General features: G+C 46.2%; 1 protein-coding gene across 1 annotated transcript; it reads left to right on the forward strand.

Annotated features, from left to right (window-relative positions):
• On the forward strand, positions 1-26,912 carry KLF9 (KLF transcription factor 9). The gene is made up of 3 exons (XM_037061682.1): positions 1-1,259; positions 22,492-26,260; positions 26,475-26,912. Exons 1-2 carry the CDS (start codon positions 755-757, stop codon positions 22,719-22,721), a joined length of 735 nt encoding a protein of 244 aa, XP_036917577.1. The 5' UTR covers positions 1-754; the 3' UTR covers positions 22,722-26,260; positions 26,475-26,912.
• The last annotated feature ends 678 nt before the right edge of the window (positions 26,913-27,590 follow it).

The following is a 27,590-nucleotide window of genomic DNA, read 5'->3' on the forward strand; positions in this document are numbered from 1 at the left end:
ACGGAACGGTCGGATTGGTCGCACGCCTCAGCTCTAGACGCACCTCTCCACCGAAAGGCCGTTCTGACTGGCAGGGGGAGAAAGTAAACAGAGTTGAATCACCCTCCCCACTGGCCAATTGGAGGGGGTTTGAATTGTGACGTGATGGGATTCTGCGAAATTGTTACTGAGCTAGAGAATGCCGGAACGGTGCGGACGGGCAAGAGCAGGGGCTCAGAAACCGTCAGTGGACTGGGGGAAAAGTGTCTCTTAGACGTGACTCTTGGTCCCACCCTTGCCACCTGCGTCGGGGTGGTGGGGTGAGTGTCCTGGGTCTTTAGCTCCACTGAGAGGCGGCGGAGGGCGTGTACCTCTCTTGCAGTTTCCTCTCCCAGCACCTCGGGGGCGTATTCAGTCGAATAAACTTGCTACCGCCACGTGTGGCGTCTTTCCAAGGAAGCCGGCTGGGAGCGGTGGGCGCGCCCGTCGGGGGGATTGCGCCGGGCGCAGGACACCGCGGCAAAGAGAGGCGGCAGCGCAGCGAGTTCAGCACCGTGGCTCAGCACCGTGGCGGCTGCGTGCGGAGGCGCTGCGGGTTACGTAAAGATGAGGGGCTGAGGTCGCCTTGGCGCTCCTGAGAGTCGGAAGCGCCCCGCGCCCCCGCCCCCTTGGCCGTCGCACAGCTTTCGGCGTCCGAGGCCAGGGCAGGGTAAGCCGAACCTCTGCAGCTACCACCAAGTTTGACCGCGCTGCCGGGGCTGCTGTCGCCCGCACCATGTCCGCGGCCGCCTACATGGACTTCGTGGCTGCCCAGTGTCTGGTTTCCATTTCGAACCGCGCCGCGGTTCCGGAACATGGGGGAGCTCCGGACGCCGAGCGGCTGCGATTACCTGAGCGCGAGATGACCAAGGAGCATGGTGACCCGGGGGACACCTGGAAGGATTACTGCACACTGGTCACCATTGCCAAGAGCTTGTTGGACCTGAACAAGTACCGACCCATCCAGACCCCCTCGGTGTGCAGCGACAGTCTGGAGAGTCCGGATGAGGATATGGGATCCGACAGCGACGTGACCACCGAATCTGGGTCGAGTCCTTCCCACAGCCCGGAGGAGAGACAGGATCCTGGCAGCGCGCCCAGCCCGCTCTCCCTCCTCCACCCTGGAGTGGCTGCGAAGGGGAAACACGCCTCCGAAAAGAGGCACAAGTGCCCCTACAGTGGCTGTGGGAAAGTCTATGGAAAATCCTCCCATCTCAAAGCCCATTACAGAGTGCATACAGGTTAGCGTCGTCTCCCTCTCCCACTGACCTCTGGGGTTAGTTAACCTTTGGCTTGGCAGAGTTCCTGGGCGTTAAGGACACCACACTTGGCCTAAAGGGCGCAAACATTTTGGATAAGATGCTGTTTAACTATTTAAATATTTAACCGTGTAGAGACTGAAAGCTCACTCTCCTAATCGTCCCCAGCCTCTGGAAGCCGCGGAGTGCTTTAAACTGGCGGACCGAGTGAGTGCTAAGTGCTAGCCCTGGTGCGTGGCTTCGTGGGGAGTGGCACTGCCCCTCCCCTCTCCCGCCCCGCCCCCCAGGACTCCCGCACTCTGCGACTACCGGGCTACCGGACCTGGGCAGAGGGTGGCTGCGGTTGGGGTGGGGGAGTTAAGTGACGTACCTTTTATTTGGTTCTCGTGTGGGATTGCAGAGATGTGGCCAGAGCCTGGGTAGATGCGGCACACTTTACATGGAACCTTTTAAGGATGACTAAGGACTCATTTAGCTGTATGCTTGCTACTTTTCAGGGCTTGCCAAGGTGGTTTTAAATTTGGCCAAGAGTCCCCAGAGAGGTTTAAAATAACACTGCTTCGGGCAGCAGAGGAGTTTGATCAAGTGATGGTTGGTGGGTAAACTTCACGACCGCTTTAAGGTGATATTTCAGTTATTTTTTTCCACGTGACTCAGGTTCTCCCTCCACCTTGAATAGAGCAGTTAGGGAGGAGGGGGTTTGGTCCTTGCTGGAGGTCAAGGTAGGGTAATGACTGTTGAAATGTTCTGGAGGCCCCAAGGAATGGTCTCTCCCCAAAAGAGGAAAAGGCAGGGATGGTCAGATGAATGTGGCTGGAAAGACATTTGCAGGATAAAATGGGCTTTGGAGACTTCCTGGGACCACGGTCAGCCAATTCTGTTGGTTCTGTTTAGCATACTCAGAAAAAGTTGGAAAGTGTTGACCCTTGGCCTTGCCTCACCATCTTTAGTCAGGTTTCTATACAATGGCTGTTCCGACAAGGAAGCATGGGGCTTGCTCCTCCCTTGCAGCTCCTTTCCCCTCTGTCCTCTGACACCATGTTTAAAAGGTTGCTGCTGGAGTTACTTGGAAAAGTATTGTTATTTTGCGTAATTTTTGGCACTTTAAAGATGGAGCCCTGGGCCTGTGGTTTTCAAATGATAATTGGTTGATTTTGTTTTGTGTTGCTTTTTAAAAGGCCACGTAATTGCACCTCATATTTTATTTCCTTTGGAAGGTGCTTCTTGTAGAGGTTGCCGGCACAGGAATAAAACAGTTTCCTCTGTTGGTTCCTGCAAAATCAGGTTCTATTTGGGGTTGTCACCCGGGTTGCCATAAGACAGCACATTTTAAAGTTTGTATCTCTAAGGTTGTTAAAAGAAACGTGTCTGAATTGGGGGATGTGACCTTTAGCGTGGCTTGCCAGGGGTGAAATAGGGGTGTATTAAACCAAGGGTGTTACCAACAGCTGCTAGGCGGGCCTGGCTGCGTCAGCCATGTTCCCGGAGTTCGGTTGTTCACTTGGACACCCACTGCCACCTTGAGCAAAGGCACTTTCTCCTTCGGGGAGCTGCCCAGTTGTGCAGCTGGGGAAGCCTGCAGTGTTTTAGTGCGAGCTACCTGGGTCCACCCGACGCAGAAAAGCGATTCCCAACATTCTGAGCCATGCAGCTGAGTGATTTTTCTTAGGCATTTATAGAAATGGCTGCTTATGTGTGCATGCATGCGTGGTGCTCTTTAATTCTCCATAAGGCAAGTCGGCTCAGCTGTTTCAGGAGAACCTTTTCCACAGACAAGAGTGGAAAATGAAGTGAAATGTTATTTCTGTTTTAAATACCATAGTCAGTCTTTGGAAACTGGAGATATAGTGATTGTAGGTGTTTTATATATGTTTTGGTGCTCTGTAATTCTGGGACATGGTTGAACCAAACCTCTTAGCCTCTGTAAATATCTTCAGAAGGGTACTCCTATCCTTCTGAAAAGGGTGTATAAAGGCTACTCTGAATAAGAGACTTAGAGGAGATTTGGTACATTTGAAAGTTACAGGTACAGCTTCCAGTTAGACTGCCTTTGGGGTGGGGTAAGAAGCTTCCTGATTTTCCTTTTGTTTGTATTAAATCCAGAAGGTGGGCAGGAGATAGCAGTTAGAATGTCTGCATTCTGTGAAGATTTTAAGAGCTAAAATTCTAGCCACGCCCCCTGCTCCGTGTGGCCCAACAGAATGCCTCAGGCCACTTGCTTACCTCCTCGGGAGCCTCCTGGAGGTGCCACTTCTATGGAACCAGTGGCGTTAGAAGTTGAGTCATTTAAACAAAATTCCACTTAATTCAGTACAGCTGTATCTATAGTGTCCTAAGAGAAAGATGCTTTTGAGGTGGCTGAGCTGAGTTCTGATTTGTCCTGCTGTTTCCCAGTTGTGAGATCTGAACCAAGTTATTTGAATTCAGAGTTCACAAGGCCTGCTGCTGAATTTGCTTTGCACATCTGTTTGGCTTGGCCAACACACAGTTTAAAAATTTAATTAGTTACCAATATCTAAAAATCGGAGGATTTTGGCACAAATCCAGGCTTCTAGCTTCTCTGGAAAAATCGAACGACCTAGCAATACTGGGCCTGAATTCCTGCTTAGCAACAATGAGCTTGAACTGGTATTTCTTTATATGGGGCAGTGCCCCTTATTTTAATAATTTTCATTGTCTCTGTGGGCATTTAAGTTTGCAACCTCTGTTTTATTTGAGCCTCACTTTTTTAATCCAGAAAATAGTGTAGTGTCACTGAACTCAAAGGTTCTTGTGCAAAGATAAGATAATATTTATGAAACACTTAATAGGATTCCATACACAGTAGACTCAAAAAATGTCGGATCTTACAGTTTGTGTGATAGAGGCCTTCAAACTGAGAAGCATGGGATAAAGTTATTTTTAAGTTGTACGTTAGTTTATATTTTCTTTTTTTTTTTTTTAAAGATTTTATTTATTTATTTATCTTCAGAGGGGAAGGAGAGAGGGAGAGAAACATCAATGTACGGTTGCCTTTTGTGCGTCCCCTGCTGGTAGTTAGCCTGCAAGGAACCGGCCTGCAACCCAGGCATATGCCCTGACTGGGAATCGAACCGCGATCATCTGGTTTGCAGGCCCGCGCTCAATCCACTGAGCTACGCCAGCCAGGGCTATATTTTCTAATACCATGCTCAATTTGTTTTTTTTTTTCAGCCTCTAGATCAGATATCTTCTCAGGTGATGTACCTCTAAAGTTTAAGCAGTGGATCAATCCATGGTTAATCTGAAAAAAAGTACAGCAAATGCACTGTTTTCTGTTTCCAGACATTTTGGACACTTTAGAGTGGATTTATGTTTCATGTTAACAGTTAGATACGTTGGAGTACTTTGCCTGAAAGCATATTGCACATATTACCTGAAATGCAACCAACTTGAAGTTTATCCTGGCCCAACACCGCAGACCCGAACCCGTGTCACAGCCCCTGCCTCTGCATGCACGTGCGCACACACACATCCTCCAGAGTCCCTTACAGTCCCCACACCCAGCATACAGCCCACACTAGCATCCACAAACACCCACTCAGACCCACCGACTCCCTAGACCCCCCTCTTGTACCCCTCAGCCCTTCCACAAGCACTTAAAAAATGTATTCCAAATTTCTTGACGTTGGGGTCACCCTGTACATACAGTATAGGTATGTTGGGGGTGAGGAGTGTCTTTGGAGGAAGGAAACAACTATATCCACATTCCAGACAAAAATCATCAGAAGGGCCTGATGTGGGGTCGTACTAGGTTGACACCCCGGTGATAGAAACCTTAGGCCTTTTTTCCATACCAGATGCAATTTTACTCTCTTTGGAGGGACTTAAGTTACCTGTCCTCAGATGGTGACAATGGGTTGAAGTTGATAACTGGTGGCAGGATTCTGAACATTAGAAACCCTTAAATCCCAAGCATCGCACTCTAGTTCTATAGGGAAAAAATTTTTTTAACAATTAAAAAAATATAGGGCAGAAGGAAGTTTATGTAAAACAAGAAGAGACAAGAGCGCAAACACCCCAAGAGTAGCTACTCCATTTCTCCTTGTGCTGTTTGAACATTTCGCCGCCAAGACTATCTGGCTGAAGGGACCTGGGTAGCCCCCACCCTGAAAGTTATCTTCCAGTAGGGAAAGGAGACGTTCTGGCCTCACTAGGAATATGTCCCATTCTAACTCAGGTGGATGTTTCTTCCCTGAGACTACAGTTTTAAAATTTTGCTTATATAGATGTCAGGCTTGCTCTGTGCTTCTTATATTCTTTTCTCTTGATTACTAGAAAAACCTTTAGAGTCAATGATTTGGTTCAGGAGAATCCAGAGCTATTAAAGGTGTGAGAAGGATCCACTTCCACTACTTGGGAGGCTGGGGTTCAGGGACAGGTCAAGGTCTTACTTTGGCCGCAGCTCTAGGCCAGGAGCCTTAGCTCCGAAGTGGGCTACAGGCAACCCCCAAACTAGCCCCTGCCCAATCTTTACCACCACCTCCTCTCGTCATGAGTAGAGACTTTCTCTGCCCACTCCTCTTTACAGAGGACTTCCTAAAGTGACATGAAATGGATTTCGTAACCTGACATACTTCTTATGTAAATATAAGATAGATTTACAACTAAGCCTGGGTGGAGCTTACTTACACAGTTTTTTACCCTTTTTTCTTTTTCTTTTAATTTTCTCATTCTTTGGGAAACTTTAGAAATTTTTTCCATAACTGTCCTCCCCCCCACCGCCATGACACTTTAGTACCACAAATATATTTAGAAGCAGCAGTATAGACGGCCACAAACCATTGTAATAGCCAAGACCTGGTTTTTGCCCCCTTCGGGGCAGTATCGCTCCCCTTCCCCCAGTGAGACTATAGACACAGTCTCATGGGTCCTGTGAGGAAAAATAATCTCCATTTGAGAAGACAGCAAAGGACTGCACAGGGCCTCATGCTGTGCGGGATGATAGGTACTGAGGATTGCAAGGACGTCCTGCGGGGATTAATTCGGGTGTCCCACAAGAGGTTACCATTCCCTTGACTCCAAGGAAAGATGGCCCAGTCGCTGCTGGAATCTCACCCGGGGTGAAGGGCCGATGGGGACCCCAACAGCTCTTTGTGCCTAGTCCCAGTGGTGGGAAGGACCAGTGGCTCTTCTCCCTCACTTTCCACTTGTCCATCACCTTCCAGCCAGGGGTCCTAGCGAAGGCCAAGTGGGGTTGTCCTAGGAAGGCTTCAGCTGCTGTTAGGACTGCTGTTTCACAGCAGAAAACACAAGTGGAGTAGAATTACAGAGTCAAAACATCGTTTCCCTTGGTTTTCCTCTCAAATCTGTGAATGGTGAGAAGAGAGAGAGGAGGGGTGCAAATGGGGCCCAGGGTAAATATTTTTTGATGTTTTGATGGTAACACCCCTCTTTGCCTACTTTCAGAGGCAAAGAGGTAAACTGAGGCAAATGAATTCTTGGACTCTGAACACAAGGGTCAGATTTATGTTCCTGTTCCTGTCTCAATTGTTGATGCTTATCCCTTGAATTTGTCATTCTGCAACATCTGTAGGAAATTCCCAGATTGAACTTCCCAGGGAGAAACATCCTATGACATTGGGAAAGTGGCTGAAAATGGTATTCCTTAGCAAGTTCAGAGAGAAGAGTGGGTGGATATATTCCCCATACTTACATCCAGTAGCCCCTAAAACAACTTGACATGCCCTGGTTAGAGTCGGCTTTCTAGCCCACCGATCTGATTTCTGAATGCCTGATGATAATTAGCGTTCTTGATTTAAAAAGAAAAAAGACCTCAGCATTGTCATTTTCCCTAGTCTTGACTTCCAAATTTTCCGACGTTCCACCCCCCGCCCTTGTCTGTTCTCAGGCTTGGAGGAAAACGCTTGCCGCATTCCAGGCCTCTCCTGCTCAATTCCTCCCCCGCATCCGACCCTCCCACCTTTTCCTAATGTTTCTCCAGCAGTCCCAGCTCCCACTGAAGAGTGTAAATTAGTGCCTAGTAATTGGTACAAAGGCACTTTCTGTTTCCATGCAACACACGCAAAAAGGAGGGGCCAGAGGAAGAAGAAAAAAACCCCACAGACAGTTTAAAAGGCAAAGAAATGGGATTCTCTGCAGTGGTCTTTGAGCAATTTGCCTCTAGCTCCACCCCGCGTTTTGTTGGGAAGTTAGTCACAGCCCTGGGCCTAACTCGGAGCACTTGGTGGCAGCAGTTGTCGGTATCAAAAGAATAGAATTTGGAGGTTGGAAGTGACCTTGAGAGGTCATCACATCCATCATTTTGTCTCTAAAATAGCATATGTCCACAATTTCAGATAGACGGGGATTGTTCTGTGTAAGCATTTTGAGGGCATTGGATGGTTTGGAAGTGCACGGCCAGAGTTTAAAACCTGGCTCCCTGCCTTGACAAGCGTGTGACTTTGAGCACAGCCTGGACTCTCCTGGAGCCTCACGTTTCCCAGCAGCACGTGCAGCCGCTCTGAAGGGCTGTTAAGAAGATGAAGTGCTAAAGGCCCCAGCTTGGCCCATGTGGTGAGATGGCCCTGAGTTGTGAATTCTTTGTAGCTCTTTGATTCGAAGGTTTTCCTCCCATGGTCTCCTGCAAATTTCAATTTGTGGTCGACTTTTTTCCTTTAATTTAACCTTGATTTAAAGATCTGCTTCAAATTAACCAAATTAACCGAGTAGAAGGGCCGAAGTGGAGTCAGCCCTGGACTGCTGCCCTTGTATTATGTACCGCAGACTCCGCGAAACAGCCCGAGACCCAGTGCCTGGGAGAGTTCCTACTCCTCCCTTCCTGGGGCCATCCTGAAACTTTAATACCTTCTTGGTGCATTAAGGCCAAGAGTAAACATTTGTCTTAGCCAGGCCTCAAGCAGTCCCCTCAGTAGACAATAGGACTAACATTATTTTTCATAGAGAATGCCTTCCCCACTAAAGGAGTGAGATGCCTCCATTTTTTTTTTAATGCGTGAGATATTCCAAGCATTTATTTCCTTTTGTGCTTAAAGCTCACGTTTATGATGGTGTACCCGCAGGCTTCCCGTTTAATCTCAGTTTATCATGACGTATGTTAGCTTTTGGAATCCTGAGATGGAAATTGATCATCTGGATCTGAACCCTAAAGAGTCCAGAGCTGCAAGAACCAGTGAGTTCACCGTCCAAACCCAGGGCCACTAGGCCTTTGACTTTTTTTTTTAAAGAGTTTATTTATTTTAGAGATGGGGAGGGAGGGAGAAAGAGGGAGAGGGAAACACCAATGTGTGGTTGCCTCTCACATATCCCAACCTGGGACCTGCCCCGAAGCCCAGGCATGTGCCCTAACTGAGAACCAAACCTGCGACCCTTTGGTTCAAAGGCCAGTGGTCAGTCCACTGAGCCATACCAGCCAGGGCTGAATTTTTTTTCTTTTTAATGAAATTGAGAACAATCACAAATTTGAACAGGAGAATGGGATTCATCCTTGATTGAGCCTTTTTAAAAAGTAAGGACATTATTCAACTAGATTAAAATAAAGAGATAGGAGCTTAAGCCACACAAGATAAACGACGGGGATTTGAAATGCAGGTAGTAGTATTTGTATTCAACTTCGAATGATTGTCCAAGGCACGTCCCTCTTATTCTGGAAGGGGGTGCCTCCTGCTGGGCTGGACTGGGACTGAAGTGGGGACCAGTGGGGCAGACAGAAGTACCGAAATGCCGCCTCCTGAGCGTTACGGACATTTCAGACTTGGAAGAAATCTTACAGGTTATCTTCGTTAGAGAGAGGGGGAGAGAGGATTCACCCTCTGTGCCTTCCAAGGAGCCAGCTCTGATAAGAGAGGCAGTCAGAGATGAAGAGTGAAGCCTGTGAGGAAGAGACCAGTGCCCTGGGAGGACCTGAATGTGAGGCCTCTCTGGGAGAGGCCTTTACCTGCAGCAAGGGGGAGCAGTCTGAGCAGGGCCTCTGACCCCTCAGACCTTGCATTTGAATCCTGTCTCTACCACTCCGATTATAAGAACTTTCTGAGCCTCAGTCTTCCCATCTATGAAATGGAGTTCAGTCATTTCATTCTCATGGATTTGTTATGAGATTTAATTTGGATGAATTAATTAAAGCATTTAGAACAGTATCCCCAAATACTGAGTATTACACTTTTAAATAACACATGTTGCCCAGAAAGCCCTCGTTCCTAGAATTTTTGTGTACAATTCCAGATTAATCCAGCAGCAGCTCATTCATTTAAATATTGTTTGAGTGACTGTTACATGCAAAGAGCTGTGTGAGACGTAGACGTCAGGTGCTGTGAGTGTTGCGAATAATAGTAAAAACAGTAGTAGCGTAAATCATTAGTAGTAGTAATCATATTGACATCAATAATAATAGAACTAATAACAGTAACATCCACCATTTGTTACATGTCAAGTTCCAAGCCACATGGTTGACATATGTTGTCACATTTAAACTTACAGAAGTCCTATGAAGATTAAAAGGGTCTCTTTCTCTCATTTTTTAGGAGGAATTGGGCTTGGAGTTACATGACTTCATCCAGGGTTCCTCTGGAACTTGCCTAGTGTGTTTCTGGGTGCTTGGAGTTGGGCGTGTGTGGTTGTCGAGCTGGACTCCTAGGTTTCTGCCAGTGGGAGGAGTCGGGAGGAGCCCCGTCGTTTTGCACGGCTCTCTTGGGTTTGGCCCTAAAGCTACTAATCTTTAGCTCTCTACTCTTGTATTCTGACTCTGCCTTGTGGCTGATTTTTATGAAGCTTAGGAATATCTGTAGAAGTCTTGGACTTGGATTCGGATCAACTTTTCCAATAGTTTATCCAGAACCTGCTTCCTGCCAAATGAAAAAGACCCTAGTTTGGGGTACATAACTGTACTAGTTAGGACTCCTGGTTGCAAGCAGCAGGATCCAGTCTTGGACTGCCTGAATGAAAAACAGTCAACGCATCTGAGGGGGGCGGGGCTCTAGTTACAGGTACCTCTAGATCCAGGTACTCAGTGTCTACCTTGCCCCCTAGGTCTTACTTTGCTGTGTTTTGCTTTGGCTTAATTCACAGGCAGGCTGTCCCTGAACGGTGGTCAGGTGGCCCACAGCAGTGTGAAGCTCCCCTCCAGTCAGCCCTGGGAGAGACAGTCCCCCTGCCCTCAGTCACCACGGCTTGGATGGGTTACACGCAACCTCTGGGGTTGTGGGGTTACCTCTGGAATTTCTGTGGAGACTCAGAGTGAGGAAGGGGTGGTTTCTAACTGGAAATTCCATGTGTGTTATTTTTATTACCTGAAAGAGGCAATGGATGCCAGAGAAAACCAACAGGCATTCACGCCATCCACCCATTTAGGCTGATAAACAGGATGTTCCAAAGAGCAGATTTTTGACAAAATGAGAGACACGTCAGTATGACTTTTTTTTTCTCTATATTTTTCTTCCCTTTGAAGATAAAGGGCTCTGAACTATCTCTGGAGTTCAACCTGAAGACAGGTCACCAGCCATACGTTAAGTGGTCTGTGTGAGCACAGATAATTTCAACATGTATCTCTGCCTGCCTGGGTGGGTGTTCTAGAAACCAGTACTGAAAGCCTCACCGGGGGCAAGTGTAACTGCAGCCATGTGGTCAGTAGCACCATTCACTTAATTCCAGTCGTCTGTCCATTTTAACGCCCAGAATGGTTGTCGCCCTGTGTGCTAACAGGTAGAAGCCTTGTCTTTACAGAAGTGAGCTGTTCATTGGCTGAAGCCCATTGGGGTTCAGAAGGCTGTTTGCTGTGGGTAATGCCCAAGAAAAACCCTGTGACAAATCATGAGGCAAAAATTAGATCTTCAAAATAATTTACAAAAACACATCAAAATGATTTACATCCCTGTGCTGCCGTAATTCTACAGTAGTTTTGTACTGTTGCCGTTTTAAGGAAAATAAGCAGCGTGACAACCAGACAGCTGGCTCTCCCTCTCTCGTGGTGCATTTGCACCCCTGGCTGGCCACACGTGCTTCTCTGGTGAGCATTCGCCCACTGGGGCGGGGGTTCCCAGCATGAAAGGAACGTGGGCTGCGCTCCTCCACGCTGAGTCATTTCTTCTCAATGTCCTGCTCGCCCAGAAATTTTGAAACACTTGCCCAGGAGAGCCTGCCCAAGGAGGGCTAGGGCCGTCAGGCAGGGGCTGTTTGATACAGGTTGGATGCTCAGACCTGCCGTTCTTTGTGGTCTTGGGTGACAGGGGCCAGGCAGTACTAGTTAGTGGCTCACTCCGTTAAGGCTTGAAAACTTGGACAGTAGCCCCTGTGGCATGTGTGAGGAGGACCTGTGGTCATCACAGCCCCACTCTGGTGCCAGCAGGTCTGGAGGTTGAGCCCAGAGAGAGAAAGCTGGAAGCACATACTGGAGTAGCATCACTAGTGGCTCTGGGTGCCGCAGCCTGGCTGGCAGGTGGAGGTGGCGCTTACTAACCAGACACCAGTCTCCTCTCTGGTGTTTTCCTCTTTTGCTCATTGTCTTTTGTTGAACCAAAGGCTTCAGGCTTCTGGATAGCAGTTGTCCCAGACTGGAAGCTGTGAGTGACAAGTGAACAAATGGGGAGGTTATCCTTGTTTTCACTAATGAAGCCGAAAGTCTCAGCGGCCCTTGTGGGGTAGCTACGCGTATCGGGTAAGAACCTCCCCATCACAAACCTGGTGAGCAAAGAGGAACTGTCCGTAACTAGACGGTTCTTCAGTCCCGTTACTCCCACCCGTTTCTGCTGTTAATGCGAGGACTTCACCTTGGCAGTTCAGGATCGCTGGGTCAATTCTTTGTTAAACTGTATCCTTCTTTGGGTAAAAGTTCACAGAATCAGTTCTCTCCCTTTACCTTTGTTTCTCCTGGAAGTGATCTGTTATTTGTGGGGCAGGGGGCTCACCTCTGATTTTGGCATCCTGGGAGGGTTGTCCATGTTACATGCAGTCCTTCGACCAGGCAGTCTCCCCTGGGCCGCCACGCACCACTCGGGTCTGGGTCCTGGTGTGCCGGCCCCCTCTGCTGAAGCGGCTCCAGGTGTCAGAACCTAGCACCCCGTGACTCAGGACTTCTGTGGCCTTTCCCCAAGTGCTTGGTCTTAGGCTCAGGAACACGCAGTCCCTTTCCCCATCCTGCATGTGGAAGGGTGCAGAGCTGCGAGGCGTGCGCTGAGACCCTGTTCTCGGCGGGGCTACCCAACTCTGCTAACCTGAGCCGTTGTGGGGACTTCCTCGAGAGGCTTGTGCTGGGCATGCTTTGGGCAGGAGACAGTGGCTGCTCCTGGGACTGCCCAAGGCTCTTTCTGAAAGGAGAGGAGAGAGTGCCAACCACTTCTTGGAGACCTCTGCGTCTGATCTTCGCACACAGCCCCTCTAATCGCTCTCTTTCTCTACAGCTCAGTTCTTGGTAGGAAACTCTGGCAAATCAAGTGAGTTTCAGTTTAAAGACTTTAGAGCCTGCCTTACCTTTTTAAAACTCTGTTGTGAAATTTAAATCTCAACAACGGCCTATTTATTATAAACGGTCTCTGCCCTCCCCAAAGCAACGCAACAGGGAAACAAGAGAAGTAGAAAAACATGCGGTAAAAGGCTTTCCCTACACCCAGGTAGGGGGCGCCTTTGCTCCTTTCACAACAAATCTTGCTTTGTGCTCGAAACTGAAGGAAGAATTTGAAAACTGTTTCCAGTCTAAGGGTGTCCTTGTGCCTATGACCTGCTCTCTGAGTCAGTTTCATTTGGAACAGGACAGACTTGAGTTTGATGGTCATAAAAGTAATCCAAAATGCAAAGACTCAAAGGATCTATATTTTCAGGATAGTTTTGCCATCAGACATCTATATCCCTTTCACTGTTTAGTGCCTAGTAGGCTTCTTTCTTATTTCTGTCTCCCACAAACGCCTGGGAAGAGCATCGTAGTCTAGGATGGCAGGAAGAATGCGGGTTTGGGGAGCAGCTGATCTAGGCCCGGTCCTGGTTGGGTGGTTGTGGAGAGGTCACTTCATCTCGGCTGATTCAGAGTTGCTGAGACGGGGGCCACATAACTGAGACATTGAGACATGTCTCCAGCTGGGTTGAGAGCCCCGTGAAGATCTATTGTCTGCCATCTTTTCTGAGGCTGCAACACATGAGCTGCCTCACAGAGGAGGTGGGGGACACGCTGGCAGTGTGGGGACAGGCTTGCCTCCTCGTGCCGTGGTGAGGAAGTGCTGGGTGACAGGCGTTACCGACACGCACCCACTTCCCGGCTCAGTACCTGCAGTATGGGGCCAGCGGCCTTTCACAGATAAACACGGGCCCGGGAGTGCAGTCACCCATCCAAACTCTGTAGTGGCTGTTGTATCGACACATGAAACAGAAAAGGAGGCAAATCACAGGAGGAATTCAGAGAGGGGCCACGAGCAAATGGCAGTAGGGTGGACGGCATTCAGGCAGAGTTACTCTTCCAAAGCCTGTCAAGGGTTTTCATTTTTCCAAAACGTCTGCATGTGTAGGTAGCAATATTTTGGACACACAGAAGGATTTCCATTTCTTGATTTTTGAGTCCAGTATGAATTGGAATGATTTCTGTAGGGAAACGTAGTTGTCTGTCCTCAGAGATGGCCTACATACCTCCTCTGTCAAGTGCACGGGTGCGTGTGCACTTGAGGGCAATGGAATGAAAAAATAAAGCAAATACACGTTCTGTGCCTGCAGGTGCACGTCCCTTTGCCGCAGGCACTGAGGACAGATGATCATGGACCAGGGGCACCAAAGGCCCGGGGGCGGGGGCAGGTACATGTGGATAGGCGCCCGCCAGCCTCGTCCGTGAGGAACATTGTGTTGGTCTTGGCTTCCCAGGTTTGTGCACGCTCAGTCCTTGTAGGAATGTCCTTGTCAGTTCCTAAGGAGGACACTCCTTGGCAGGGCAGCCCTGCAGCCCCAGCACTGTCTGTGACTGCACAGCTGAAGGGAGCTTCCTGTGTGTCCTTGGGGGGCCGTTTTTCCTTCACTTACAGGAAAAGGAGGAGGAGGAGTGAGAAAACAGATGTAGTTGGTTCTGCAAGTTCCTCACTTTCTAACAATTTATTGAGAAAGAAACAGGATGGTTTCTCTCCTTTCTTTGGTCTTGGACACTGAAGGGTTTCAGTAATTTCTCAGTAGGAAGTAAATCCTCCCCACTCCAGTCCCTGTAATTATATAATCCATTCATGGAAAAATTTAAACTCAGAGGTGCTGTTGTTTCCTGTAAGAATTTTTTTCTGACTTTTCTCTCATTATAAAAGAAATCTGTTCTTAACCATTTTTGACAAATTAGAAAATACGGGGGAAATTACAGAAAGAAGTATAGAAGTTACTGTTTAACCCCTCACGTGTAGATAACTAGTGTTCACTTTTGTATACTTCCAGGATTTTTTTCCCTTCGTACATGTCCACATACACACACACACGGCAGATCACACACTGCTCTGTTCACGTACGTAGTGTATATTGCTAACATCTTTGGGTTTCATTATGTAACAGTCTTGTACCTTTTAAACAGGTATATATTACGCCACTGTGTGTTTACTCTTCTGTTAAGCCAGTTCTTTATTATTACACATTTAAATTGTTATCAAGTGTTATCTTTTTTAAAAAGATTTTATTTATTTATCTTTAGAGAGGAAGGGAAGGAGAGAGGGAGAGAAATATCAATGTATGGTTGCCTCTCATGCGTCCCCTGCTGGGAACCGGCCTGCAACCCAGGCATGTGCCCTGACTGGGAATTGAACCTCGATCCTTTGGTTCACAGGCCTGCACTCAATCCACTGAGCTATACCAGCCAGGGCCTCAAGTGTTATCTTTTATAAGCAATGCTGGTATCCCTGTGTATTTTTGTGTTCCTGTCTAATTATTACCAAAAATAATTCCCAGATGAAGATTTTGCCAGGTGGCCCTGGCCCAGCTGAGTCCCGTTTGAGCAGGAGGGGGCCCATGTCCTCGTCCCTTCCCCAGTGGCGTGTCACCAGCCCGATAAGTATTTCATCGGGTTCTTAACTAGTATGTTTTGATTACTTGTGAGGTTGGATATATTTTTATATATTTATTTATTAGCCCCTGGTATTTCTTATCGTACAGCTTACCTGCATCCTTGATCAATTTTATTAAATTGGGCTATGTATTTTGATTTGCAGGTGTCCTTTTCACATTATAGATTTTAATCTTTGGTCATACATTACAATCTCCTTAATTAGTTCACTCTTTTGATTCTTCAATTTCTTTGAAATACATTTTTATATATTTCAAAACTATTCTTCAAGTAGGATTCTGCCTTTGCTCTCATGTTTAGAAAGTTTCTCCCCATTCCAGTATTCTAAAACTACTCACCTATATTTTCTTTTATGTTTATCGTTTTTCACATTTACATACATAGCCCATTGGGAATTTACTGGAGTGAAAGGTATAGGGTAGGGGTCCGGTTGAATTTTTTTTAAACCAGATGTCTATGCCATTTATCAAATTCGACATCCTTTGATTCACGGATGTGCAGTATCCCAGCCCTGTGGAGTCTTGAGTTTATTTTCAGACTTGAGTCTGCTCCCCTGATTTGTCTCTTCCTGTGCTGGTATCACACCATCTTAATTATTGCAGCTTTAATCATGCATTTTAATAACTGGTATTACAATTGTTCACTTATTATTGTGCTGATGCTAAAGTTCTCTGGCAAGTTGAGCATACTTATTCTTGCAGATGAACTTTAGAATAATTTTGTCAAGTTCAAGAAAAAAGAATTTCTATGGGTGTGTTAATTTCACACATGGATTTGTGCAGAATTGCCACATTCTGACCATCGAGTCTTACCATCCAAGAGCATGGGAAATGTTCCATTTATCTATTTTCTTTTATATGAGGGTCTTATAGTTTGCTTCATTCAGGTCTTGAACTTGTGTTATAAGGCTAATCCTGACTGGCTGTGGTTAGCATATAAGAAAACCATTCGTCTTTTGTATACTTATACCTATGAATGCATTTTTAATTTATATTAGTTTTTCAGTTACTTATCTTAGACTCTCCCAATAGAAAGTTGTATCCGCTGTAAAGTTTCCACTTCACTTCCTCCTTCCACTAGTTGCCTCTTATTTTACCCAGCTGCACTCCCTGAGCAACCTTAAATAGCAGTGACGGTGGGGGTGGGCGGGTGTGCATCATGCCTTGAGCTTGGCTTCAGTGGGAACTCAGTCTTTATTTTGCTGTTGACCTTGCAGGGGCAAGGTTTCAGATCTGTATTTGTCTATTTTCATAAAAGTTGTTTTTAGGGATGGATGTTAAATTCCCTCAATACTGTTTTGCATTTGTCAAGGTAAGACGTGGATGGGGGGCGGTGGGAGGAATGGGGGGTATTGGCCTGTTAAAATGGGGAATAATATCAATGTGATTTTCTAATATCAAATTATCCTTTTATATCTGGAATTCCACTTGCTTTTTTTTTTTACAATAAAAAACCACTACTTTTCCTCAAGAGGCAGCCTTGATTTTGTATATCTGTGAGAAGCTATCATACTTAATTGGCATTTTTAGAGTTCTGTTCTGAAAAGGAGGTCTAGTTCCCTCAGATTTGTTTTACTAGATTGTGTTACTTTTGCTAGAAGCAATGAAAGCTCCAGAGTTTGTATTTTTAAATATTTTTATTTATTGATTTTTAGAGAGAAACATCGATTTGTTGTTTCACGTATTTGTGCATTCATTGGTTGATGCTTGTAATGTGCCCTGACTGGGAGTTAAACCCACAACCTTGGCCATCAGGATAACGCTTTAACCATCTGAGCTACCTGTCCAGGGCTACAGTTTGTATTTTTAACCTTCAATTAAGGTTAGCCCATTTTAGGCACCTTCCATGGAGCTGGGAAAGGAAGGGTGAGAAGAATCAGGCGGGGAAGGGGCAATACTGAGCGCATAGCCCCCGGCCGGGACCTCATGGCTGCCTCTCTGAACCCAGGGTTGGGAGTATCCATCCAATTGGCAATCTCTGCACTTGCCCCTTTCCCCTGTATATAGAGAATTCGACACTGTTCAAGACTTTACTAAGAAGAATAAGCTTCTCTTGGCATAGCCGTACTGATCACCAGGTGGAGTGCAGGCTCCTTTAAAGCAGTGAGCCGTCGTTTGTGCCAAATAGGCAAGCGCACAGCCAGCGGGCCCCACTCCACTTCTCTTGAACCCACCAGAGAGGCTCAGGAGACTTGTGGAGGCCCGACCTGTCTCTGCAAAGAGAGTCATTTGCACATTTGGTGCAGTGTTCGGGGGCACTTTTGATCGAGTTTATTTTATACCCTGAGCTGAGTCTGTCAGCGAGAGGTGCTTAGCTTGTTGCTGAAAGGGGAGGGGAGTGTTATATAAATAATGAAAACGCAGAGAAACTTGTGCTGTGAACAGCTCTGCTCCAGTAAAGCAGAGTTTATTGTGTCACTGCCTCTGGGTGTGTTTTCCTGTGAAGGCCAGAAATAAAGCACTGGTACATGTCTGTTCCTTTTTTCTCCCCGAAGAGGATGGCAACTCTCTCATTAATACTAAAGACAAGTTTAAATATTCTTTAGTTGATAGCTGGTTTGCCACAGCTTTGTTCGGTATGAAGAAGGATCCTTTGGGGGGCTTTAGCACTGAGCCGAAGGGAACGACCTGACTTGATCTCCCACCAGCCGCAGGACGCAGGGCTGGTCCGGGCCTGTCTGCAGCCTCCTTCCTCCTCTGCACATCATCTCCGGTCCCGTTCAGCCTGCAGTTCTCTTCCTCCTCCTCGTAGGATCTCCCCATTCCGTACTTTCTTAGATGAAAATGTGTATCATTTTCTAGGTGTTAACCTTAACATATGTCTTTCATTAACTAGCATGCATAGTAGGTTGTACACAAACTCTCCACTGGGTCAGAGAGGTGGGTGATATTAAAGGGCAAATGGTAAGTCCCAAGAATAACCCAGCATCAGAGACACTGCCCGGCTGGCTCAGTGTTTACAAAGTGCTGAATTTGAAGGCCTCTCAGAGGGAAAAGCACACCCCATGATCTTATACACCTGGCATTTCACCCATTTCTATTCCATGTCTGGCCTCTGAAGACACTTTGGATTTACACCAGGTACAGGTTCAGATCTTCAGATTGAGATCGGGGGTCGGACACTTTCTATAAAGGTCTAGATGGTATATATTCTAGACGTTGTGGGCCACGCGATCTCTGTCACCACTTCTTGGCCCTGCTGTGGTGGCAGAAACGTAGCCGTGGACAATGTGTGAGCGAAGGAGTGTGGCCCAGTCCCAGGACGGCTTTTTGTGTGGACGTGAAAACATCTGAGCCTCGTCTAGCTTTCTCTTGTCACACAATATTCTTCTTGTCTTGATATTTTTCCCAACCATTTCGTAAAAAGCAAATCTAAGAATGGTGTTTAAACCATTCTCAGCTCATGGACTTGACAGAAACAGGCAGCAGATCACATTTGGCTGTGGGCTATAGTTTGCCAACCCTTGATTAAGTGCATTGTTCAAAAGCTTCTCATGATTTTCCAAAGGATCCGAGAAGAATCAAAATGATCCTGGAGCTTTTACAAGAGCAGCTCACTTCCAAGCATTTTTTAAAACACTTGGAAACTGTAAACTTGAATTATACAAGTTATGTGAGTTGAACAAAGACCGCTACAGACTCTGGTTTGTGCTGGGCTCTGTGGGTGGCCCTGTCTTCTCTGGAACACTCAGGGATGAGGACGCTACGTCAGTAACAGCATCTGGGTTAGACAAAACGAGAACAGTCACATGAGGACAACTCTGCAGGGTAATGAAGAGACTGTAGCCATAAGCTAGCTCAATCGCAAGTGAATACAGTGGGAATGGACCCTGATTACACTTGAACTATATATAAGTTGTGAGCATCCATACTTGATAGTTCTCCTGTGCCTACAGCTGATTCAGGCTTCATGGCTGTTTTCCAGTCACTGTCACGTCCATAGAACCATCTTCCTACTACAGGCTTATTTCCTTTCTGATCCTTGCACACAGCGCAGTGGTCTTCTGACCCCCTCTTTTCCCACAGTGGAGACAGATCCATTGAAATAAATTAACCTCCTCTCATGACTCACTTGAAAGAAACATGTGCCAGTGAGTAAGCTAAGCCATGTTACCACTGCTCCAAAAAAACCACATCCGATGACTTTTTGTCCTAACAAGCACTGAGAAAACACTGCTTTTCCTTTCTATCCCTTTCCTCACCACCGAATCAGAAAGCAGGGTGGTGGTGGTGGTGGTTTCTTTTGGTGGTGGTTTCTTTTGTTTTTATTTTTACAAATTACCACTCTATGAATTCTGACCCTTTATTATATATTTACATTTTTTTAAACATAGCCTGTTCAAAAGAACGTTTCTCCTATAGACACATCATTGGGGTTAGAGAGGACTTTGCTGCAGTCCAATTCTGGAATAGCCCAGAAGTCTTGCCCAGTGATCCGGGAACTTCTGAGCAGGCTTTGGTCATGTGACCAACCTGGAGGATGAGCAGGTTCAACACACACAGAGCATTTGCTAAAATGCTTGGAAGCACAAGTAGCACAAAAGTCAGATGTGACATTGTCTCGGCCCCAGGAAGCTCAACCTTGTTGGGTTGTGACAACCTGCTTTTCTGCTTTTGCTCAGAATTCTGCTGAACTGCGTTAAAAAGCTGTGTGATCCAACTAAAGCGGCAAAGTGTAGTTTTCCACTCCGTGTCATTGGGTTTTTCAGAGAGTTCAGTCTGAAGCTTTTTTTTTTCTTTTTGTCCCTGCCAGAGGCAGTGAGCATGCCCATATGTTATTAACCCCAGCACTCGTCCACGTCAGGCCAGGCTCGCGTTTATGGGTCTGCTGTGGCTTCTTGCCACTGTGGCTTTTCAGCGCACAGCACAGTGAGAATTTATACCCAGGCCCCCGTGGAGCGAACTCGCCTATAGTCTTCCCCCTTTCGCAGTTTTGCTCTCTGCTGTTTTAGTTACCCACAGCCAACAGCAGTCTGGCAACATTAAACGGAAAATTGCAGAAAGAAAGAGTTCATACATTGTAAATTGTGTGCCATTCTGGGTAGTGCGCTGACCGTTCTGCTGATTACACCATTCCGCCTAGGCTGTGCGTCATCCCTTTGTGCAGCGCTCGCACGCTGTGCGCGCCCCACGCCTGCTCGTGTCTTGTGACTGTCTCGGTTATCAAAGGCTGTCGCAGTATCACCGAGGGCTTTCAAATAACCCTTATTTTACTTAATAATTGCCCTGAAGGACAAGAATGGTGATGCTGGCAATTCGGATATGCTGAAAAGAAGCCATAATGTGTATGTATAGGAAAAAACAACATTGTGTCTCGGGTTTGGCACTCTGTGGCTTCAGGCACATGTCCCAGTGTTATGATAAGGGGGGACTACTGTATACAGATTCGATTTGCCCACTTTGGGTTTCCCACAGGAACAGTTAGGTTGAAAAGGTTGTGGTCACCATTGCTCTGCATGGAGAACAGCAGAGTAAACCTTTGTTTTCATAGGTTGACATGCAGGTGACAGAGGCTTTGTTTTTTTGTTGTTATCATTATTTTCACATCTCTGGCACAGATTTAGAGGAGCCTGGAGAAAGAGAGCGTAACTTTTGGGTGATTCAGATGTACCGCATTGGACAACTCTTAGCCTTTGGAGTCTTTCTCTGGGTTCCAGGAAGGTGGGGGCAGGAGTGAGAAAATATGCAGGCCTCACGGCTACCAAAGGAGTGTCTGGGGAGCTCTGTGGAAGCCAGCAGTTCGTGTGCCCTGGGTCTGGAGCAGCCGTTTCGGGCTGTGCTGGGAAGGTGTGAAGAGCAGGATGGAGCTGGGGGGTGGCAGGCACTCCCCAGAGGTGCCAGCCAGACTCTCGCCTCAAACAGCTCATTCTTCCTTTCTGCTTGTATGTGTCACCCCAAAATGGACATAGTCCCTCCCCTGCCGTTCTGGGGGTAAGGAGCCCCCCGATGCTGGCCTGATGACGTCTGGAAGGCAGGATTTAGCTGCAATTTAAATGGGACACAGACAATGTGAATTTGAGGAAAGTAACCGGAACAGGGAAGGATGTGGAACAACTGTCGACTGTTACCCCCTCTGTTTCCTCATCTGTAAAATGGGCTGCCTCCCTGGGGTGTCTTGTGAGACTTCAATGAGATAATGCTTTTAACTCTGTGCCTGCACTTAGGTTATTATTTTAGAAATGCTGGTCCTTCTGTTATGAGAAAAATGAAAGAAAGACTGTTTAGTCTAGACAAGGAAGGATTAGAGGAACACAGGTCAGCTGTCTTGAGATATTTAAAGGATTAGTATGTGGCAGAGGGAACAGGCTGGTCTTTGGAGTGAAGACAGGATGACTTAAGACATGGGCTTCCCAGGAAGGTCGATATCGCGTCAGCGAGTGTATGTAACAGAGGTGCTGAGGAGCAAGCAGGCGCTCTCTTTGGGTTCGGGGCTCCCAGGCACCAGACTTGCTCAGACAGGTTTCTGCAGCACCCGGGGCTCGAGGGGACTGCCTGTTGTGGGTGGGAGGTTAGCTGGGCCACATTCCTCAGGTCTTCTCCACCTCTTCGCCCCCAGGAAGTTCAGCCAAGGCCTGAGTTTTTTCACTCCTCTGGGAGAACTCACGAAACCGGCAGCCGTGTAGAATAAACCCAGAACAAATCATTTCCAAGGCTCTTGGGGATCCACTGGGTACCAAATAGCAAGCTCATTCGCGTAGAGAGGATGATTCTCAGCCATTTCTTCATGGTGTTAGTTTTCTAGGGCTGCCATGACAAAGGACCTCAGACTGAGTGGCTTAAACGACAGAAATGTATTTCCCTCCGTGTTGGAAGCTAGAAGTTCAAGATTAAGATGTTTGACAGAGATGATTCCTTCAGCGGCTTCTCTCCTTGGCTGGGAGATGGCCGCCTTCTCCCAGCCTCTTCCCATGGCCTTTCCTCTCTGGGCCTGTGTCCTAATCTCTTCTTATCAGGCCACCAGGCATGGATTAGGGCCCAGCCTCGTTACCTCACGAAACAATGACCGTCTCTTCAAAGACTGTATCTCCACGTGCAGCCCCATTCTCGGGAACTGGGGGTTGGGGCTCCCACATCATACGGATGCAGGGGCCGTTGGTGCGGCACATAATTCAGCGCCACGCACTCACGTACCAAGGGCTTATGCTTTGAGTCAGCCGGCCGGTTGGCCGAGACCGGCCTTCGGGAATTGCGTTGCGTGCTCTTTAAACGGTGTCCTGTCTTGATTTCCTTCTCTTAGGTGAACGGCCCTTTCCCTGCACGTGGCCAGACTGCCTTAAAAAGTTCTCGCGCTCCGACGAGCTGACCCGCCACTACCGGACCCACACTGGGGAAAAGCAGTTCCGCTGTCCGCTCTGTGAGAAGCGCTTCATGAGGAGTGACCACCTCACAAAGCACGCCCGGCGTCACACCGAGTTCCACCCCAGTATGATCAAGCGATCCAAAAAGGCGCTGGCCAACCCTTTGTGAGGTGCTACCCGCCGAAGCCAGGGAGGGACGGCCCCGGAAAGACAGAACTACTCCCCGCAAACAGACAGACGTGTGCAAACCAAGCCCCAGAAGAGACCTGCCAGCACAGGAAGGCCTGTTCTTTGGTCAATATTCGAATTTTTCCTCTCCCTGCATTGTTTTTAAAAAGCACATTGTAGCCCAAGGTCAAAGTCCACACTTGGTCCCTTTTCAGAGGCAACTCTGAACCCTCTCTGACTTCCAGAGAGAAGACACATGCTTTTTTTTTTTTTCCTCCTTTATTTTTTGGGGGTGGGTGGGACACGATGGGTGGGGGGGGGATAATAAGGCCAAGACTGGGGTAGCAGTTTAAAGATTAAACACTGGTGTACATAGTCTGACTGGGTGAGTTGACTGTGGCATCACACGGTGATTCTGGGCCCGTCCTGCTTGCCGTCTCTCAGAATTGTTTTCGTTCCTTTTATTGTAATGACGAGTGTGCTTCAGTTTCTTTTAGCAAAACCACTCTCTTGAATCACGTTACCTTTGGAGATTAAAAAACAAATAACGCCATAGCACAGCTGTCTTTATGCAAGAGCACATCTCCTCCAGCATGACCTGTCAACTAAAGACTTGAAAACAAAAAAAGTTACTTATAGTCAAATGGGTAAGCAGTCGGAGTTCATACTAATCAAGACAAACCTTGGAAAGGTTACACTAAGTACAGAACTTTTAAACCTTGCTTTGTATGAATTGTACTTTTCGAACATAAGCTGCACTTTAATTTGTAATGCAGAGGATGAATAAGTTAAGTTCATGCTTTAAGGATAGAAGCAGATATTCTTTTTGGAACCATGTTATAATCTGCTTATTTTACAGTATACACGTGTCCCTAAGAAGTCAGCAGATGTGAGGGCAGAATATATGCAACAGATGCTGAAGGAGGAGGAGGATAGTTTTTTTTTTTTAATTTAAAAAGAACAAACAGAATTTTGACTCTATTAACTTTCCAAATTTTCCTATTCTTTTAGTTAATATCCCCTTATTGTACCATAATGCCATGAAGGGAGAGAGGGCTTTGACTCTGTTGGGTTTTAATCGAATGGGTGCGTAACAGTAGCGAGCTCTGGAAATACCTATTTGGGGCCAGAGAAAGGTTTGTTGGTCTCCTTCCCACGTTCCTACCAAACTCCCACTAACAGGTGCAAGATTTATGTAAAATGAAAAGGGAGCTGAACTGTGAAAAGAAAAATATGCCCCTAAAAGCAGTGAGTGCCAAGGGAAAATACCACGATGACTTCAGAGGAGACTACAAAGTCATCCCTTTGGAACACAAAGGCACATGGCAGACATACAGATGAAAACCTGTCACTGTATCTTTTACATCAGAAGCCTCACCACTACATGTCTCGTATCCAGGTGTCTACAATGGCCCAAACCACTACATCCGTGACATGCCATTTACCTGAAAACTTCGTTTTGGCCTTTATGTGGTCAGAAAAAAATGAGCTGAGGTTTCACAGTGGAGAAGAAACCTCATGCAGGGGAGTCAGCAGTGATTGTGGGGAAATGTTTACATTTTTTTTCTTCAGAAACAGCGTTTTCTGACAGTTGTATCTGGTATCTAAGACAGGGAGCTCCGGTGCACCCTGGTTTGCACATGTGCTGTAAGATGTGTCAACCAAGGCACCTCCCTAGCAGTGAGTCGATACTTCACCTGATACCTGCTCCTTTCCAGTTCAGAACCCGTGTGGGCTCCTGCCGCCGGTGGGTCACAGCTGACGACTCCTTCCAGTACGACGGCCATCACTAGCACGGTGTGGGGTTTTTTGGTTTTTTCTTTTCTTCTTTTTGTTTTGTTGAACCAACGTAGTTGCATTAGTAGTTCTGTAAAGGGAACTGCTTTTAACAATTAGGGACTGGGAGCAGTCCATGGGATGAAAAGGAAAGTGTTTTCTCATGGGAAAACATGTCAGGAAAAATAAAGAACACTTTCTACCTCTGTTTCAGATTTTTGAAACACTTATTTTAAACCAAATTTTAATTTCTGTGTCCAAAATAAGTTCTAAGGACATCTGTTCTTCCATATGAAATAGGTTAGGCTGCCTATTTCTTGCTGAACTCATGGAATGGTTCTGCTTGTGATCCTCTGCACGCGGCCTTTGAGTGAGCGAGGAGTTTGGGGTTGCCTAGCAACCCACTAACTTGCACAAACTCATCTTTCCCTCCCAGAAAGAAACGAAGGAAAACCAGGCAAAGTCAGTGAAAGACAATCTTCGTAGTTTCAGGAGTAAATCTGTTTGTGGCTTTTGTCCAGCACGTAGATGGATGTAAATGCAGCAACTTGTTTTAAAAAATAATGCACAATTCACTCCCCCAAAAGTTGCTCCTTGCCTTTTCAAGTTGTTGACGAACACACATTTGATATTCTATTATATATTATAGTAATGTGACGTATAAACTCGAGGCTTTTTATTCTTTGTGATAAACCCTGTTTTAAAATGTCATAAAACAGGGACGAGCATTCTGATTAGATTACTACATCAACATACGGTTCAACTAGGACTACTAGAGTTCATTGAACACGAAAACTATGAAACACTTTTTATATTAAAAAGACCATGGATTTAACTTACAAAAATCCACTGCAGGATAGTAATTTTTGTTTACTTTTTTAACCAAACTGAATTTTTCGAAAGACTGTTGCAGGTGTTTAAAAAGAAAGAAAAGTTGTTTAATACTGTAAGTAGTTGTCATATTCTGGAAAATTTAATAGTTTTAGAGTTAAGATAACTCCTCTCCTTGGTTAGGGAAGAAGAAAGCCCTTCACCACTGTGGAATGATGCCCTGGCTTTAAGGTCTGTCTCTACATCATGCTTCTTTTGAGACTTATATTCGGTAGTTATAATTACAGAAACTGATTAGTTGTAAGTTTGCAGATTTAGCACAGTACTCATCACTCTGGATAGATTGATATGTTCTTTCACAACAGGTGAATGATCTGTAACACTGTAAGAGACTGATCTTTACAACTGTTTAATCAGTTTTATTTTTGTACAGTATTAGTGACCTAAGTTATTTTGCTGTCCTGTTTTTGTAAATCAAATGAAATTATAATAGAGGATTCTGACCGTAGGTATTTTGTACATATGTATATATGTTCAAATAAAAATAATAAAAATGATAAAGATTTCATTGTTCCTGCCACTGTGTTTTAAAGAGGGCCTGTTTTGCCATAATAGGGGCTACTACTTTAACCTGTGCTCACAGGATTTTATGATGAGTACAAAGCTGATTTTATTACTTTATGTTTTCAACATGTGTGCTATTTGTATAGATCTGTGTGTATTTACTATTCACAGACCTCTGAAGTAGTAGGTGGAATGGAGGCTGCTTGAAACCACTGTATTATACTGCAGAGGAATATTCGTATTTTCAGGTAAATCACTGAAAGAGGTTTCTAAAGCTCATATTAATGCTGGGGTGTGGTAGGAACTGATCAGAAAATGCTAGAGACTCAGACTGTGCTTCTGAGACATGATATTGTTAAGAACACCCAGGTTGTGGCCCTGGCTGGTGTAGCTCAGTGGATTGAGCGCAGGCCTGCGAACCACATGATCGTGGTTCGATTCCCAGTCAGGGCACATGCTTGGGTTGCAGGCCAGTTCCCAGCAGGGGACTCACAAGAGGCAACCATACATTGATATTTCTCTCCTTCTCTCTTTCCCTTCCCCTCTAAAAATAAATTTAAAAAATTAAAAAAAAAACACCCAGGTTGTGAGGTCAAAGGCAGGGCAGTGGAACCATTAAGCCAAGCAAAGATGAACACCAAAGTTTGTGTGTGTGTGATTTATATAGATATATACTCGCTACCTGTTGCTTATTAAATTCTTACTGTATGCTCTTCCTGGTGCCAAGTACTTAGGGCTTTTCTCTCATTTAATCTTTACAGCAACTCCGTTCGGCTTGTAGAGTAGACACTGTCGCTTCTCATATATTTCAGATGAAAAACTTGAGGGTTACCCAACTTGCTGAAAGACACATCTATTAAGTGGCATACACAGTATTTAAATCTGGATCTGCTGACTCCAAACCTCCATCTTTCTATGCCTGCATCAGAGCAGTGTTGGATTAGCTGAACATCATTTTCATTTGACCCATTTTATTGAGCACCTGTGAGTGCCAGGCATTGTCACTGAGGACACGAAAGTGGGAAAAAAAGGACCAGCTGTCTGCAGTCAAGTTTATATATTAGTGGGTAGAAACACATAAGTAAATTATATAATTATAGGGATGAGCATTATGATGAAAATGGAGTCAGGTGTCTAGGGTACTGGGAAAAGGGGACTTTAGATTGAGTTCCCCTGGTGGGACTTGAACCTCTGATCTGGGAAACGAAGGAAGCAGGCCTGCAAAGACATGGAGGAAGCGAGGAGAGTCAGTATGAGGAGTTTGGCAGGAATTTAGCCAGGGTTTCAGAGGGACTGAAGGAAAGCGTGGTAGCTGGAATATAAACAGGACAGGAAGGGTGGGAAAGCTGGGGTGGTTGGCACAGGCCAGACCCCAAGGACCTGGTATCATACATGGTCTGTCCAGAAAAAGTCCAACCATTGTTAATATAACGACGACAGTTTTCATGACACCACTGTAACCTGGCAGCCAAGGAGAGTGGCCTGGAATGCACATTTGAGAACAATGATGACTTTACTGTACTAGTCAGTGAGGGCAGTAGATGCTGTTGAGTGAGCATGTGTACTGTGTGGCCATCACATTGAAGGTGACTGAGTGAATAGAGCTATGAATCTGCATCAAATTTTGTGTTACAAACATTGAACATTCCACCTTAGAAACTATTTAGATGATTCAAAAAGCTTTCAGGGACGATGCAAT

Source organism: Sturnira hondurensis, unplaced genomic scaffold (genome assembly GCF_014824575.4).
Source record: "Sturnira hondurensis isolate 20B ecotype Veracruz unplaced genomic scaffold, ASM1482457v3 Scaffold0013515, whole genome shotgun sequence".
NCBI classification, from domain to species: domain Eukaryota; kingdom Metazoa; phylum Chordata; class Mammalia; order Chiroptera; family Phyllostomidae; genus Sturnira; species Sturnira hondurensis.

Coding starts and splice junctions, on each gene's coding strand:
- KLF9 (XM_037061682.1), top strand. CDS start 755: ATGTCCGCGGCCGCCTACATGGACTTCGTGGCTGCCCAGTGTCTGGTT. Junction 1,260..22,491: donor CCATTACAGAGTGCATACAG/GTTAGCGTCGTC, acceptor TCCTTCTCTTAG/GTGAACGGCCCTTTCCCTGC.